This window comes from Perca fluviatilis, chromosome 4, assembly GCF_010015445.1.
Source record: "Perca fluviatilis chromosome 4, GENO_Pfluv_1.0, whole genome shotgun sequence".
NCBI classification, from domain to species: domain Eukaryota; kingdom Metazoa; phylum Chordata; class Actinopteri; order Perciformes; family Percidae; genus Perca; species Perca fluviatilis.
Genome location: NC_053115.1, coordinates 8,214,501 through 8,232,681, shown reverse-complemented (window position 1 = coordinate 8,232,681; position 18,181 = coordinate 8,214,501). Strand labels below are relative to the sequence as shown.

Genomic DNA, 18,181 nt, shown 5'->3' with positions numbered 1-18,181 from the left:
CATAATTTAATATGAATGTATTTTACACCCCTCTCTAATCGCAATGGTTTTTTCCATCATGGACACCATTCACTGACGGTAAATATCGCTGCTCTTAAACATTCAAAGATATACATTCTTGTTTTTGGCTAGTACCGTTCAAGTCTTGTGATTAAAAAAACTCCTTCATGTAAAATGTCCGTGTGCAAGATCGTGAAATCATAGCGACCTTTATTAAAATGTAAGAGTAATTTAGGCAGTGTGGGCCCAGCGAGCTCGCGTTATGTGAAGCAGACCTGTGTGTAACGTTACGTGTATTTGGGTGGGGGTGTCCGTGCTTGAGTGTGTGTGTGTTAAATGCATGTACGTGATAGAAAGACACAGACAAACTGAACCACAGCTGGCAACCACTGTATGTGTGTCTCATCGTCTTGTATCATCCACACTGTCCATCTTCTTGTATCAGTTTATTCAGACACTGCCAGGTCTCTGCCGCACACCGCATCATGAGTGAGTTGAAGGACTGCCCCCCACTGAAATATTACGACTTCAAGCCCGTCGAGCATGTCAAGGTGTGTCCCCGCTACACTGCTGTGCTCGGCCGCTCAGAGGACGATGGGATCGGCATTGAGGAGCTGGACACCCTGCAGCTGGAGCTGGAGACGCTCCTGTCCTCAGCCAGCCGCCGCCTCCGAGCCCTGGAGGAGCAGAGACAGGTAGGAGAAACTTAGGAACCACCCTTCTTTAAAATTGTATTACGGTATGTGGTTTTCATCCCAATTCAGTTTCCAAAACTTACACTGTTGACATTGCCTGTATTGTTTGTAACTCCCCTTCTTTGCTGCCTCTCAGATCCTAACAGACTGGCAGGACAAGAAGGGAGACAAGCGCTTTCTGAAGCTGGGGAAAGACCCAGACCCAGCTGCCTCTTCTCGCCACAAACCAAAGAAGCAGAAGTTGGATGGAAAAGGCGGTCACGCGCCTGGTCCAGGTCCTGGCAGACCCAAATCCAAAAATCTGCTGCCTAAAGTCCAAGAGTATGAATTTACTGACGATCCACAAGACATTCCCCGCACTCCTAAAAATGATGCTCCCAACAGGTCAGTTGTTCTGTATTTGCTTATCCTTAGTGTTTTTTCCTCAAGTCATATCAGACTCCATTCAGCGTATTAGCTAGGCTAGTCTCAAACAAGTGTGCTGTAGTAAGACTTTTTTTTATTTCAGATTTTGGGCATCAGTCGAGCCATATTGTGCTGATATCACAAATGAAGAGATACGACTGCTAGAAGAGCTTCTGAAACCCCCGGAGGATGAAGCTGAGTATTTCAAAGTATGACATAAAAAGCCATGTACTGTTGTTATGTTCTGTACCTAAATTCACGGCTGCTTCAGGCATGGCTCAAACGGTTTGTGTTTTTTTATTGTGTTGAGTAAATGAATTATGCTGTTGACTTTGATGGTTTCTGTGTAAACTTTCTGTGCGTAGATCCAGCTAGGGAAAACTACTCGCTCAGCTGGATCCGGGGATCTGCTGGAGGAGCAGAGGGAAGGAGCACGAGCCAACGACAAGAAAAAGAGCCTCATGGGAGGGCCGCTGTCTGAGCTGGATGCAAAAGGTGAGGGAGCAGCCTGTGCCTGGAATGACTGCCCTTGGTATTACCATGCCAGACTGTACTTACTGAACAAGCATGTATCCACCTTAATACTCCTCTTCATGCTCAACTGCTGTAGATGTGGACTCCCTGTTGAAAAAGTCAGAGTCCCAACATGACTCTCCAGAAGACGGATGTCCCTTTGGTCCTCTCACACAGCGTCTGCTCCAGGCCCTTGTAGAGGTCAGTACGCTGTGATCAATCATGTACACTGTTAAAACTTCCAATAATGCATTGTGGCTTTTAAAAATACAAATGACTGATGAGTGAGATATGGCATCTGACATATTCGTGTTTGAATGTTGTGAGAACACTGAAACATTACCATCCTTTTGCTTATGTTGTCTTCCAGGAGAACATTATATCCCCCATGGAGGATTCTCCTATACCCGACATTTCAGGGAAGGATGCTAATGATGGCGCTGGGACTTCTCCTCGAAGCCAAGGAAAAGCTTTTAGGTATTTGAGCAACACCTAACGAATGGGTGCGATATGCCAAGATTAGGGCTGGGTATCGTCACTGATTTTGTGATTCCGATTAACAAGGATTTGATTTCTGATTTGATTCAATAACAATTCGATTAGGGGTAGTTCAGTTGCAAAACCAATTTTGCTTGAATATGAAAGAGATTCTACAATTGTAAAAAAGTTCCTTTTTAGCCTGGTGCCTTATTAAACTGATTCATGTTTACATTAAGAACTGACCCCAAGGCAGTTGCATTAATCATGCTATTTATTTAACATGAACACACTACAGCAGTCAACACAATAAAGTGCAACTCTATGGACTCTGCAGTCAGTGAGTATTGAGTGATATTTCATTAAAAAATACTGTATTGAGGTGAGAGTCCAGGGGACCCCTTTCAAAATGGCCGTGCCAGTTTTTCCCTCTCAAAATGTAGTCTATCTTTGGAGTTCCCAACAAACTAGCGTGGCAGTAGTTTCTACCAATGGACTCCTTAGGTCTTCTAGTTTCATATGATACAGACATAAATTGATTCTGGATTTTCTGAATCGATTTCGGATCATTCAAATAAAAATCGATTTTAATCAGAAAATCAGTCAATTTTCTTTTTTTTATACCCAGCCGTAGCCAAGTTCAGTTCTCCACATTAGATAACTTGGCATGTTGGTGGCAGACATTAGGGGTGCACGATTCAGAAAATGTCACGATTCTATATCGATTTTTAGGCTCAAGATTCGATTCAAAAACAATTCTCGATTTAAAAAAAAACAAAACAAAAAAAAAACGATTCACTGTATGTAAATGTAGTTACTTTTCCCATGTGATTGCAGTAAAGATACAATTTAAATGAAAAGAAACAACAAATGAAATGTAGTTTGATATTACTTTATATGTCTTCATACAAAAATGAAAACTTTTGCAACTAAAAACTGCGAAGTGCCAAGCTTTGGCCAGCTTTCAAATACATTTAATTCAAGTATAAAATAAAACTGTTCAATAAAAAAGCTTTTCGTTCAGAGTTGGGTGGGCGTTTAGAGCGTTGAAAGAGTGCGTTGGTTGACTGACATGTTCGGTACTTTAGGTTGTTGTTCGTCCACGTCTTTAATGTTAATCTCCGGGTGATGGCGTACCATGGGAGTTCTCAAGTTTGTGGTGTTTCCAAAATATTTAACTTTTGCTTTGCAAAGCCTACATATAGCATGATTCCTATCAAGTTCCGTCTTCCCCTCAAGGTTATAAAATCCGAAATGTGCCAAAACTCTCGCCTTCAATGAGGATGGAGCAGGTTGAATAATTCTTTCTGTGAGGTTTGCCATCGTTTGCGCCAACTAAACTACTTCTGCTGCGCTCGTTCTTCTTCTGATTATAACAAGTGCCCAGGCGTCAGTGTGAATTTGACGCAGCGCCATCTATGGGAATGGCGAGCTAAACTCAAATAGTATACACGCCATTACAAAACGAAAAAAAATAATAATAAAATGAATAGATTTTTGGAATTCTATGAATAGAGCTTGAATCGCAATACGAATGTGAATCGATTTTTTTATTTATTTTTTGCACACCCCTAGTAGACATGTTCACTCACAGGTTACATTCACACACCGACCCCAACAGCTGACTTAGGATAATAAACACATGTTCAACCGAGACTGCAATCATAGGTTAATCCCAGGTCATTGTCTTTTACAACGCCCAGGTCTGCAGCTGTACACATACTAAACAGAGCTGTGCTACAAACAGCTGCGTGTAATAGTATATTTATGTCGTCACACACACATACCCAGGTGCTTGTCTGAATGTAACTGCCTGGCCACAGTACTGGTATATTGGTTGCGAGTGTGGTTTATTCTAGTCCTGTGTGTCCTCAACAGTACTCCAAAACTGTTTACTTTACTCTATGCCACGCATCTTATATCTTCGGTCTTTCTTTCCCCGCTCCAGTGTTCCTCACACACGCTCGTTGGAGGCTCGGATCAAAGAGGAGCTGGTGGCTCAGGGGCTGCTGGACTCTGAGGAACGGCCTGGACCAGGAGGAGACTCTGAGGACGAGGTCTTGGCAGAGCTGCAGAAGAGACAAGCCGAGCTCAAAGCCCTGAGTGCTCACAACCGAGCTCGTAAGCAGGAGCTGCTCCGGTGAGGACACAGGCCAACAATGGATATATTTCACCATCAAGTAAACTGTACATCATGTAAAGTCTGATCCATGATCAGCTGTTGACACTAACTTTTGTATTTGCCGCTGCCTCGCAGGTTGGCGAAAGAGGAGATGCGCAAGCAGGAGCTGAGGCAGAGAGTCCGGGTGTCTGACAATGAGGTCATGGAGGGATTTCGGCGAATCATGGCAGCCAGGCAGAAGAAACGCACCCCAACCAAGAAGGAGAAGGACCAGGCCTGGAAAGCTCTGAAGGAGAGGGAAAGCATCCTCAAGTTACTGGATGGATAGAGGAAGAAACCGTTAGTGTCTGGTTTTTAACCAGGAAAAATGTTGGAAGAAGAATCTTTTCCCCACGGATTGACACAGATTAGTATTGCTGGGACAGCTGTTTGATGGTCAGTGAACAGCTGTATTTATGATGATGTATGATACAGTTTACTGCAGGTCTGCGTGATTTGAGTAGGGACATTTCTTTATTAGTTTTTATGTTATGTACAGCAGAATGCTCATTTGATCAGTAACTTTTAGGACGCATCAGGGACCTCTTTTCCTTTTGTTGAGTTGTTGCCATTGTCAGTTGAATTTTTATGTTTTTTCTTTTTACCATTTGTAATGTTATGAAAACAATACACATGAATGTTTGAATAAATCAGTACCACCATTTTTGTATGTGTGTGAAATGGACAGTTCAGAGTTTTTTTTTTTTTTTTTAATGGCTGTTGACGTTTTTTTGTTGATAAAAAGAGATATTCAATATTCCCTCTGTAAAAACCTTTGACTCTAATATGTCAACAAAATGAAATGTGGCTTTATCCAGTGTTCAGATTTACAGTATGTTCTAGAAATGTATGCAAAATAGTGCATATTTGTGGCCGGGTTGGCTCAGTGGGTGGAGCAGGCGCACATAAACCTAGAGGTTTATGCCTTGATGCAGAGGTCCAGGGTTTGAATCCGACCTGTGACAATTTCCTGCATGTCTTCCCCCTCTCTCTCCCCTTTCTCACCTAGCTGTCCTATCCATTAAAGGTGGAAAAGACCCAAAAAATAATCTTAAAAAAAACTAGTGCATATTTAATAAAACAATGCCTCATTTGCATATTTAAACAAACGTTATGAAGATTTATAATACAAAACAAATTGTCTTAAAGTAAGTAATCAGTTTTTACACTATTCACCTGGAGTGTCTCACCCCAATGGCTCTTATCTCTGTATATTTATCTACGTTCAAAACCATGTACAAGAAATAATCTATAACAAAGGACTCAAACCCCATAAAATATTAGTGTGTGAATATATAGGATGCGAACAAGCATGGAGACCATTTCTCTCAAATGGTGGCAATGAGGCAAACTGAGCCAAATGCCTGAGGTCAGTTTTAGCCAGAGGTTCAAGTAGCTCTACAATGTACTGGCATTAGAATAATGTGTGTTGATATTACAGTAATATTATTACAACAATAGGAGGGAGCATCTTGAGTGGTAACCCAAAGGCAACTGCCTGTGAGCTGTATACAGTATGTTTGACTTTTTTGTTTGTTTACAAATTACTATATATAAATTCACACACAATCTAATGTGCGCACACAGTGAACCTATCTCTTATCTGTTATGTATCATTTATTATTTTCAGTTTTATTTCAGAATTTTTAGCCACATTGTTATATATATACTTAATTTTGAAAGTCAATATGCTGAGATATGGATGCAAGTATTTATTTTAGTTCTGGCTCCTTTACCTTTTTCTGAGAAAATATATCTATTAACATAACTGTAGAAAGCGTTCCTCTTTACTGAGTCCCCCACTAGATGGCAGTCATTGTCTCTTGACTGACTAGGCTCAATGAATTTACATAGCAAAGGCTCCTGTGGTTGACATTAGCATGTGTCAGTGTGTGTGTGTGTGTGTGTGTGTGTGTGTGTGTGTGTGTGTGTGTGTGTGTGTGTGTGTGTGTGTGTGTGTGTGTGTGTCTAGTCTTCATTTAAAGATATCCTCACTGATCTTGATCCCAGGATAAAGCAGGAGTCTGTGTGTCTCACAGTGTGCAGCTGTGTGTGAGGGTCACTCGGATCACATCACAACAGTCAGACACACTGCTCTTTCACCAACTATCGCGTGTGTCCACCAATGAAAGTTTTCCACTTCTTTTTAAAAAGGTATTTTAAAGTTTTTTTTTCTTTATTAGAGCAGCTGAAGAGAGACAGGAAATGTGTGAGGGAGAGAGGGGATGACATGCAGCCAAGGACTGAGCCTACATGGGCAGACGCTCTACCGTGTGAACAAGAGGTCGCCCTAACCAATCAAAGTTTTAACAGACAGTTTTTTTTTCTTCCTATCTCCTCATTGTTATACTCCATGTGCCCAATAAATCATGTAACTTTTATATCATAAGGATTTGACTAGCCAGACATGTAGGCCAATGCACAGGTAGGATCTCCTACATGTGTAGTAGAGAATATATTTGCAAGACCCTTTGTGGAAACTGACTTCATCCACAATAATAATAACACAGCTAGACCATCTTTTTAGAACTGACTGGTTAAAAATAAAATTTCATGTTCAGTGTGCTTGAGCAGAGCTCAGAGCTTACAGCCAGGCTGGAGGCTGCAACAATGGCCCAATCATTATTCAGTTTAGGTCGGTGTCCTCTACGAAAATTCATAATGCCATCAGCCCTTGTGTATGAAAGCTTTTAATAACATCCAGACCTTTTGAATCCTCCTCACAGGTGAATGAGAGGCTGAATAAATAGCCTAGCTGTTGAGGCTGGGCGTTCCGCGGAGGGCTTTTGTTGCATTTGTTGTCATTAGACCTAAACTGAAGGGCAGGTGGGTTTTGTGTTGATACACTGCTCATACACGCTCAATGATGCCCGTCCACTGTTTGCACGTCTCATATTGAGCTGTTTGTAAAGGCTAGCTGGACCCCTTTTGATAACCCAGGTGGTGTGTCCCCGCGGGATCTATGAGGCACTAACTTCAGCTCCAGTCGGTCAGCTGGCTCTCTCTCCTCTCTCCATGTGAAATTCAGCTACGTGGTGAGCTTCTTCACTCCTCTCTGTCATGGCCTGTAAACCTTTACTACTGTTTAAGTACAGGGCTCTCCACTGGAGGGTCTGGCTAAATAACTTGAACTTCAGCATTCTGGCACAAGATTTGCATCGGCTGCATGTCTGGAAGCTTTTTCTGTATCTTCTCAGGCAATTACGAGAAGACAGAATAGAGTCTAAAATAAAATGTTATCATGAGGGCAGGCTGTGTGGTGTGTGCTATGGGTTTACATGAGCACATACATGTGCGCACACACACACACACACACACACACACACACACACACACACACACACACACACACACACACACACACACACACACACACACACACACTCTATTGGCTCTTTGTTTTGCCAGTTTGTGTGAACTCCTACTCCACCTCCATCCCTGCGTTCCTGAGCTGGAACTTAGCATGGACAGAGGCTGACAGACACACACACACACACACACACACACACACACACACACACACACACACACACACACACACACACACACACACACACACACACACACACAGATACATAGGAGTAAAGGGATTTAACATAAATCTGTTGATCCTTTGTCCTAATGCTATGTCAGCTTTCATGCTGAATAGAAATTGTGTGTGTGACAGAGATACAGACAGAGGTTGAGACAGCTGCTGAGACTCGCTGGTCCACTGAGAAGATCCTCTGTCCAGGCAGGCCACGCCTCGGCTCTACTCCCGCACAGAGAACTATTGTCTTCAGCGCTGCTTCCACTATTCTGATGTCATGGCTCGTCCTTCCCCAGAGGGCTGCTGTTGCTGCTGTTAAAACTTAACAGACATTTTATCCTTTGGTTAGTGGCACAAACGACTGCATGGATGCATGCGAGATAGTCGCACATAAGTGTACACACAGTATCACATACACAAAAGAACACTCCTGTGCTCTCACCTTTTTGGCCCCTCCTTTACCTTGGTCTGATTTGAATCTCATTTGCTTCTCATTTGCATGGCAGTTGATGCTTTTCTTGTGTGACTCCTGAATTGGGCAGCTTATATGCAAATCCTTTTGCCTTGTTCATCCCTCCTGTCTGGGTTTTGTTGCTCATCGGTTTGGTAAAGATAAAAATTCTTGGGTCCTCTTTTCAGCCTGTCATGCCTCCAGGGTAGTTTGTACAAGATAAGCACAATCAGCCACAGACAAGCCACTCATTTGCAGTATTAGAAGCAACAAACTCAGTGTAGTCTATAAGTTGCAAGGGCATGGTTGGCAAAGTGGTTTTTGTCAGTCGGTCAATCGCTTTGATCCCAGACTGAAATATCTCAACAACTATTTGATCTTTGCCATGAAAGTTTAGCAGTCAAAGTTTTCCCTTATACTGTGAAATATCTCAAGCTCTTCTAGATGGATAGGCATACGAAAATGTTTTTTACGTAGTTCCCAGACAATGTATTTCAATTTGTGATCCCTGACTTTTCCTATAGCGCCACCATTGGGTTGACATTTGTGGTTCTAAGTGAAATATTGTCACCACTATTAGATGTTCATATAATTTTGTAGACATTCATGTCCCCTTCAGGATACATCCTAAAGAGTTTGGTGATCCCCTGGCATTTCCCCCTGTCATATTATATGTCCAATATGACAATACAATACTAATGACATACCCATTGGCGCCAGCTGTACTTTGTGTTTAGTGCTAAATAGCAAACGTTAGCATGCTAACACTCTAAATTAAAATGGTGACAGAAAAATGGGTTCCAGTATCCAATTTTTAATTTTTTTCCGCATTGACAAATTAAAAAATTGGATCTTTAACCTGTTTTTCCAATTTTCTGTTTTTATTCAGAGGATCAGAAATTTAGAAAATTACAAAATTGTGTCTGGGCTCCAATTATTCAATACTGCAATGGTATTGTCTCCCTCGTTCACAGGTTAAAGATCCAATTTTTTCATTTGTCAAGGTGGAAAAAAATTAAAAATTGGATATTTCAACCCATTTTTCTGTTTTTCCAAATGTCCGTTTGTGCTTAGAAAATTGAAATGATAAGTGTTACACTGACCCTGGTTGAAATCACAGCTCCAAACATCAGCATTATAACATGGTCATTGAGCATGTTGCCATGCTAACATTAGCATTTATCTTAAAGTGCCCATATTATGAAAAAAACACTTTTTCTGGGATTTGGGGTGTTCTTTTGTGTCTCTGGTGCTTCCACACACACACAAACTTTGAAAAAAATCCATCCATGCTGTTTTGAGTGAGATACGGTTTCTGAATGTGTCCTGCCTTCAGTCTCCTAGTGAGCTGTTCAAAATCGGCCTCGGACTGTGACGTCACAGTCTGAAATGAGCTGGCTAACCACAACCGGTATAGCTCAGAAGCGGCGCTAGTCGCGCAACGCTTAACGCTAGCATGCTACGTCGTTCTCAATAGCAAAGCACTGCTACAACACACACAAGTTCACCATAATCTACAAAAGAACTACTTCCATGTGCGCCCTCATTTAGAAGTCTCCCAGCTAATCCTGCCTTGTAACTGACCAAAGTTAGAGAAACAGGCTTTCTTTTACTGTCTCTAGAGTTAGCTAGCTGACATGCTCTACATCTGAGCTACTGCGCATGTGCGAGTGCAATCAAAGATAGTACAGAAGAAGAAGATGAAAAGAGGTCTCACTCTGTAGCTAAAACAGAAACCAGGTGAAAAGAGGATCTGCAGCAGTGAGAGAGAGCTGTGCAGTACAACAACAATATGGTGTTTTTTGAAAATTAAACCATGTAAACCTATTCTGGTACAACCTTAAAATACAGTTATGAACCTGAAAATGAGCATAATATGGGCGCTTTAAAGCACCACTGTAGCTAATTACGTGCGGTCTCACAGGGCCGATAGCATGGCTGTAGACTCTTCTGTTATCAAAGAAAGGTGAAAGACAAATTGCTACCAAACCGAAGCGATTAGGATTAGGGACTGAAGACGAGCATGAGGTTTGATCCCTGCCACACCCAAGACCTACAACGCAAGTCGCTATAATGAGTCGTTAATACTGAGAAGGGCAATTCTCAGCCCATGTTTGCTTAGCTTTTATGAGTCTTTTCTTTGTAAAGGCTCAAGTCATGCCAAGTCCATTAGCCCCCATGTAGTGCTAATACACAGCAAAACCTTTTTCTCTTTTTCTCCTGAGAAGCAAAGTATCCTGAGAGCTGGAAAGGAGCCATTAGTGTTTGACCATACTTTGTTAGAATGACCAGGCAAGGAGTAAGATAAGAAAGAGAAAGATAGGTGGATAAGAGTGTGCCATGTTAGAGCGTTGTTTGTCATTGGCAGTAAATTTGGACAGCAGAGGTCAAAGCTCTTGAGAAATATGCTTCCCTTTGGAGATAAGGGCAGATAACAGAAGTATGTAGAGGGGGACCAATAAGAGCACAATGTATGGATATATGCTTATATTTCCACTCAGATTCAATGCAACAGTGTCTGCCACTTCAGCTTCTACATATGGTGTGCCAGTTGGAGCAATGGGACTGGAAGAGACCCATCCACTGGTTGTGGGACATCAGAGGGCTGGATGGATAACATGCCCCTTTGCTAGGACTTCCTCGAGGATGGTGGGGCAGAGAGAGGACATCACCGGCACTGTTGATAATAGTCATTGAGGAGCGAAGAAGGCACAATGAAAAACATTTCTCTCAACACCCACCACTTCTCTGTCATCCTCCCTCCATCCTCTCCCCATCTCTGTTTCGATTTCCTCTGCTCTGTTATTATCACCCAGGATCATTATCAGGCTCACTCTCCCCTCGCTGCGATGGAGAGGAGGGCCGGCCGCCCACATGGCTTTGGTGAGAGATTTTAAACAGCAGCAGCACAGGAGGAGGGGGGGAGAAAAACGAAGACAAGAGGCCCAATAAAGTCCATCTAAATATAGAGGCAGCAGGGCCTTTTTTCCATTGTCCTTATAAAGCGCTGCTAGTGAATCCGCGTAGACTATCCTCCTCACTGTACCGAGAGCTGATCACTCCCTCCAGGATTGGGAACATAACTGTTGGTGTATGGAAACACATACCCGCACACAAACACACAGGGCTGCGTTGTTTTATGAGAGAGAGAGAGAGAGAGAGGAGAGAGAGAGAGAGAGAGGACTGGGGACTTAGTGAGTTTTTTTCTTTACACCAGAGGGCAAATCATGTTTGGTGGAACATACTAAAATAGGAGAGGTTTCAGGAAACCTCCAAAAAGAAATGATGGGAGAAATGAATGATGGGGGGAGGCTCTTGGCCAGCAGAATTAATGGTCAAAATATCTCAAAGGATGGATTATACATTTAAACTTATATCAACACAATCTCCGGCTCAAAGATGCCCCTTTTTGGCTCTTTTACTTCTATAATATCTCACGTATACTCATTATTTGTTATTGTTATTTTGGGCTTTTTCTGGAGATGATGGCAAAAATAGGAAAGGAAAAGATTGGAGAGAGATATGGAGGGAATTACATGTAATTAACATGTTGTATCTTGTTTGTTTAGTCCGTACAAAAAATGTAAAAATGACACATTGTGGTTTTTGGAAATATTTTGATATCGGTTTTACAACATTTCTAGCGGCTATCTCCCATCAGTGAAAAGAACAACTTTAGTAATTGCTTTTTATATAAATAGCTGGCAAAAATGGCTGCAAAGCCCCCATCGCTGGCATCTAATTAAAGTTCAATATTAACACTTGTAAAATTAATTCAGTTAATTCAGCTAAACTGTCTTTGCTTGTATTTTATTTCACTTGTTCACAAACCACTACAAATAAATGTCACAACAAAAGAAGCTAAATTAAGCTAATTAAAGGGAACCACCACCTAACATCACCTAAATTAAAAATTCCAATATGTTATTGTCATGTTCTAGGAAGGTTCAATCAATATTTGTGAACATGAAAGCCAGAAATCAGTGAAGTAAGTCTCAAACTTGAGATAAGAAAAGGTGAAACGTTATTGTTCGTTCCCACAGAAATTTGTCTTGCATCACAAGATGTGATGTCATCAAGTATGATGACAAATTTGAGTTTTAGCACTCTAGTTTTTGGATTGGGAAGAGAGTTGTTTACTTATATTTTTGGACTATACAGGAACATGTATGAATTTTTAAAAAGGGGCGTAGTTCCCCGTTAAGTTTTTGTATGGATCAGACAAATGAGATATAATGTGTTAATTAATAAGCTTTAGAGGTTTTTGTACAGAGCTAGGCATTTCCCTGTTTCCTGATTTAGTGCTAAGCTAGGTTCAAAAGAGAAAATGCCTGATCTGTTGAAAAAAAATCAGGCTTCAGTCAGCAACATAAAGATGACCTTTTCACTTCGGACCTTCCCCATGTGACAAATTAACAAATCCAACAGCTGCGTTATCAAAGTAAATGACTAATGTGATTTACTCCCATATCCTACACACTGTTGCTGTCTGTCTGAGATGAAGTGATCAGTTTGCGGCCTGTTCCCTTTTCTGCTGTTGTGGTCTGTGAAATCAGCAGCTGCTTTCTACCGTTGAATAACAACATACGTTGTATACATTCATGTGCTGGTTAACACAGACCACAGTTCGACATGTAACAGGAGACACAGAATCAGCTCATTTATAGTGCACTTATTCGCACAGAGACACAGAAATATGTTCCCTCTGTGTGAAGCAGACAAGAGGTCATTTTCACAGCTGTCCTCTCACGCCAGCGGTGACAGCAAAAGTTCAGAAGTCAAACAGGAGAAAAGAGGTTCACTGTGTGTTTTAACATCCTCTCTTACACCTGTTGCTTACAGTCACCTGTGGGGTGTTTATTTGTGACCACACACACACACACACACACACGAAACATGCACACAAACACACTCAAGGGGATTTTATCGTGGCTGTCTATGCTGAGACCGTGCACCAAAGGCAAGTTGAAGAAAAACAACCAAATAACATCACACACATACAGACTCACACACATCAGCACTTGTTACATAAGAGCTCCTCTTCCACACAAACAACTCCACAGTACAGTCTGACAGAGTCAATGTCAAACTCTGCATGAGAGAGAAAATGGGTATAATTTGTGCATGACCACTCAGTTACTATGTGTACAGCTGAAGTGGATCGATCTGTGTGTGTGTGTGTGTGTGTGTGTGTGTGTTATGTGTGAGACTATGTCAGTTTGTGGTCGTGAAAGCCCCGCTGATAGAGGAAGCTCAGCTGTCAGTAGTTGTCAAGCACTGGGTCTGTGTTTTCTTTCTCTTTCTTTGCTGATCCTGTTGTAGTTAACTTCACCCCCTCTCCCTCTTTCCTTTTCTCCCTTCCTCCTCTTTTTTTGACCCCCCCCCCCACCCCCCAACAGCAGCTGGCTGGGTTTGAGGTCGAGGTGGAGGCGCTGGTTTGTACAAGCATGTTGGCAAGAGATAAGGAAATGTGTCACAGGACCAACAAACCTCCCTCTGGTCTGAACATCTTATGAACACACACACCACACACACACACCACACACACACACACACACACACACACACACACACACACACACACACACACACACACACACACACACACACACACATATATATATAACAAGGAAGTGTCAGAAATATTGGTCAAGGCATTTTTTGGTGATATGTGGCGTCAATTTTGTAAACAAGACTTTAACCTCCCTTCACCGTTGGCTTTAACACTTACACCTTGGCTTTACGTCTTCTTGCACTCTATCCACTGCTGGATGTTACCCATGCCACATTAGCTGCTCATGTGCAGAATGACACTGAACAAACACCCCTGCGCCACGTTTGGCGGGTGAAAAATAATTTCTGTGTGTGCATGCCGACGCTGCCAGACTGGTGTGACGTGGTGTGAGGAGAGGATGTGAGACTGAAAGCGTCTGTGGCGCCTCAGCTCCGCTTTCTGTTGGGGGTTGGATAGGGGCTGTTTGGGGGTGGGGGGGTGTCAGGGCTTGTGATTACAACGCGGCTCTGATGGACCTCCCCAGGCTCTGCTTGAGGCAGACAAACTCAGATCACATTTCGGAGCTGGAGACTGGAATCGCTTCACTTCACTCAGTGCAACCTGTTCCAGCTCTCAGGCATTTTCTGTCTCACCACTAATTAATTGCTCTTCACTGCCGTTAAGTTTGATAAACTTTACCACAAGTATCAGTCCTGTGTGGGGCTATCGCCTCTGGCTCACCTCATTATCACCTGCCCCAGCAGAAGTGCCAGAAGGAGTACGAGGTGTGAGAGTGGCGTGTAGGGCCATCAGTGCAGCTGATAGGATACAGGCCTGCTGTTGGATAAGCACTTATTTCTGCCAGAGCCCTGAAAACTCACACTGATCCACAAATATCTCAATCTTTATCACACCCAGACTCCACTGCCATGGATACACTTTCCTAGTCACTCTCCAGTAACATTTTTATTGGCTTACCAAAGTTACCAAGCTGCTCGCACCTTAAAATGTATGTACACTATTTCAGAGATAATTTCTCTACACAAGTAATATTGATGATTTTTTCATTATTTAATACAAAGGCTTATTGTTTCCTGATGAGGAAGTAGGTGACGAGAAAGAAAGCGCAATTGCATTCTACAGTAAAGGTACGCTATGTAAGAAAAAAATAGCACATGTATTCTCCTAAAAATGAAAAGTTGAATTCATAAGAGATAAAATGCACCCTGATCAAATCAATACACTCAGGGCTTTGCTTCTACTGCCTTAGTTGGTCTGGTATGACCTGTAGTTTATGGTGGTTGGCTGCTGTTACAGTACATTTTAGCATTTAGCTTTAACCTATAACTGTGGCCACAGTGCCTGCTGGTAAGCAAATGTGAAATAGCTTCACTTTAAAGGGTTGGAACATTAATTTCTTGCTTCACTCACCCCTGTTCTTTTTCACCAACAGCCTGGATCCCTGACTAGGCCATGGGAGGGACAATGGGACATGTTTATGTAGAAGACAAAAGTATATTGGTTTAAGACTCCAGCGGGTTCAGCCAGTTAGACTAGCCCAGTCTAACTGGCTGAACCTGCTGAATTGTTCGGTACTCATTTGAATGTTGCTCAGCTTGTTAGTTTATTGCCAGCTTTGCACCTAGTTGAACTGCCGTGAATCCTCATTTGCTTATTTCTCTTCATCCTACAACCCTTCGTCCAGGTTTGCAGCATTCTTGTAACATAGGAGTTGCTGTTTGGAGTTTTTCTTTCATTCCTACATTCCTCCTCCTCCTCCTCCTCCTCCACTTATTGTAGTCATCAAGGTAAGCAATACTTTCTTAAGCGCCATTCCTCGCGCTGTGGTGGCATCGCAGACTGGGATAATGGTTAATCACAGCACAACACTGCACAGGTATCCCAACTGTGGAGAAATTCTATCACCTACTGTTGTTCTGAGCTCCAGTTCCCCTTGCTTACAGTTAATCTCATCTGTCCTACTTCTCCCTAGTTAGCTTGGCGTGTAATAAATAAACAATGTTAATACACCAAATAAAATCATGAAGTATGAAGCAGTGTTTTTGCCCAGGTATTATGACTGATGACCACAGGCTGTCTTAATTGGTTGCTCTTATACAATCCTGCACATCACTCTCACCTTTAACAGGCACTTTTTCCCTTCACTTACTGACTGTCTTTACTTCTCGTTCAAACCTGACTGTCTCCAGACTAGACCACCTTATCTGAATGGGTTATTGGCATGGGGAAAGGCCACGGGAAAGAGCATGTGATGGGTTTCTGGGGTCTGGTCATTTCTTCTGAGAGTCTGGGTAAATATAGCCTATCTGAGGCCACAGCACCAACACTCCCCAGGCCCAGACAGTGGGACTGGACTCTGTTGTGCCACACAGACACAGAAGGATTTAGAGACAGGGCCAGTCAGGTGCAAAATGCTTGGTTTGGGTTTTAGGGGTAATCTAATAAGGGAGCATTTGTGTGAAATAATGTTAATGCATGACCATAGCCCATTGCAAAATAAGGAGCTCATAAAATTACCATTTATGATTCTCTTCAAAGCATTAACTTTCAAAGGAGATTAAGACAAGACATCAAATTAATGGTATTACTCCGCTTTGTCCAGATGTAATTAATCATGTTGTTACAATTGCTTACTGTATACACAGCTAGCATAAACTAAATTGAGGTCCAAAGCATAATTGTTTATTATTGTAGTTTTGTCAATTAAGCCCAAAATGATAAACTTATGCTGTAGTAGCACAGTATTTGTTATGTAAGTATGTAGGCTTGTATACAGAAAAAGTAGAAATTATAATTTGATGATGATGTAACCAGAATACATTTTATATAAGATGCTAAACTCAGGCCAACTCAAAATTATCCAACATTGTATTTAAAGATTTTTTTGGGGGCATGTTAGGCCTTTATTTGTATAGGACAGCTGAAGACATGAAGGGGGAGAGAGAGGGGGAGAACATGCAGCACAGGGCAGCAGGTCGGAGTCGACCCCACGGCCGCTGCGTCGAGGAGCACACCTCGGTATGGGCGCGCGCTCTACAAGGTGAGCTAACCAGGCGCCCTCCAACATTGTATTTAGATCATGAAAACTGTATCTTTGCCTGGTTGTGATTAAAGTTGAGTTGAGGTCTGATAAGGGGGCGGGTGGGGGCTGTTTTTATGACAGTTCTGAGGAATCCCTTGACGTCAGAGTTGCACGACAGAGCGAGAAGCATGTGGTGAGTAAGATTTGACTGAACCTTTTTTTGCATGTGCATGTGAAAGAGAGACAGAGTGACAGACAGAGAGAGGCCTAATGGTGACTCAGCATAGGGGGCTACTGTGGCATGTGAGGAGAAACAGAACCACGAGTGCTGAAGTGAGGAAGACAAGAAGAGATGTAAGGGGAAGAAAAAACAACACAAATGACAAGCAGAAAAGTTGAGTAAATAAATGTGTGAGTGAGCTCACAATCAGAGAACAGGGAGGTGAGATAGTGAAAGATAAACTGCGACGAGAAGTCAGGGGGACCAGAGCTGCTTCACTACAGTAACAACCAGTAAACACAGCAACAGCCATCAATTCTGTTGAACGCAAGTGTTTAAAAATTTGTGACGTGGTTCAGCTATAAAAAGTGCATGTCCCAAGACACTTGCGTGGCTTCTATCAAGCTTTTTCTTTTACTTACACCTCGGTGTCTTGCTCCTAGACACAGCTCCTGAACACAAAACACCACGCTGTTATCACTGAAAAAGAAAAAGCTGATATATTCTGTACATCAACACACCTTCAATGAATCTGTTTAAGGGGCGAGCATCAAGGTCAGTTTACTCATCACACTCACTTAACCTGTGAAATCCGTTGCATGATGTCTGCTGTGGGTCTGGAGGAGATTGCATTATGGGAAATGTCGTAGCAATTTTTGATTCATAGCAGCGACTAATTCCACGCTCATGTTTGCAAATAACTTGGTTCGGAGGTGTCCACGTCATGAATGAATTGTGAACTTTGGAATCCTTACAATCTCTACTATTAATCTAAATCTAAAAACTGCTTTGATTTTGTCCATTCTTGTTAGCAATGCTAACGGTGTGGCTCTATATGCATTACAATGCCAGCCTCTTGGTCAGTCATTTCACCACTTTGAAATCTCAATAATTATTGTATGAATTGCCATGACATTTTATACAGAAATGCATGGTCCTCAGAGGACTAAGTCTTCTGACTTTGGTGATCCCCTAACCTTCAGGTTACCATCAGGTGAAATGTTCAAATGTTTGGTTACATGCCGCCACTCCGACATGCTGCTATTCCCTAACCCTAACCCCTAACCCTAACCCTAATGGAAACAAAAATTGTCGGAGTGGTGGGACGTTTGAAAACAATGGAAGTGCCGCCACTCCAACAATTAGACATCAACGTCAGAGTGGGGGTATGTCGGAACCCAAAATGTTTGTCC

The 18,181-nt window shown here is 42.3% G+C and overlaps 1 protein-coding gene across 1 annotated transcript; it reads left to right on the top strand.

Moving 5' to 3' along the window:
* Positions 1 to 453: 453 nt before the first annotated feature.
* Positions 454 to 4,932, top strand: tada3l (transcriptional adaptor 3 (NGG1 homolog, yeast)-like). Its single transcript, XM_039798533.1, has 8 exons — positions 454 to 695; positions 832 to 1,079; positions 1,204 to 1,309; positions 1,466 to 1,595; positions 1,711 to 1,814; positions 1,984 to 2,090; positions 4,039 to 4,230; positions 4,348 to 4,932. The coding sequence occupies exons 1-8, from the start codon at positions 486 to 488 to the stop codon at positions 4,538 to 4,540; spliced, it is 1,290 nt and encodes a 429-aa protein (XP_039654467.1). The 5' UTR covers positions 454 to 485; the 3' UTR covers positions 4,541 to 4,932.
* Positions 4,933 to 18,181: the final 13,249 nt, after the last annotated feature.

Coding starts and splice junctions, on each gene's coding strand:
- tada3l (XM_039798533.1), top strand. CDS start 486: ATGAGTGAGTTGAAGGACTGCCCCCCACTGAAATATTACGACTTCAAG. Junction 696..831: donor CCCTGGAGGAGCAGAGACAG/GTAGGAGAAACT, acceptor GCTGCCTCTCAG/ATCCTAACAGACTGGCAGGA. Junction 4,231..4,347: donor CGTAAGCAGGAGCTGCTCCG/GTGAGGACACAG, acceptor GCTGCCTCGCAG/GTTGGCGAAAGAGGAGATGC.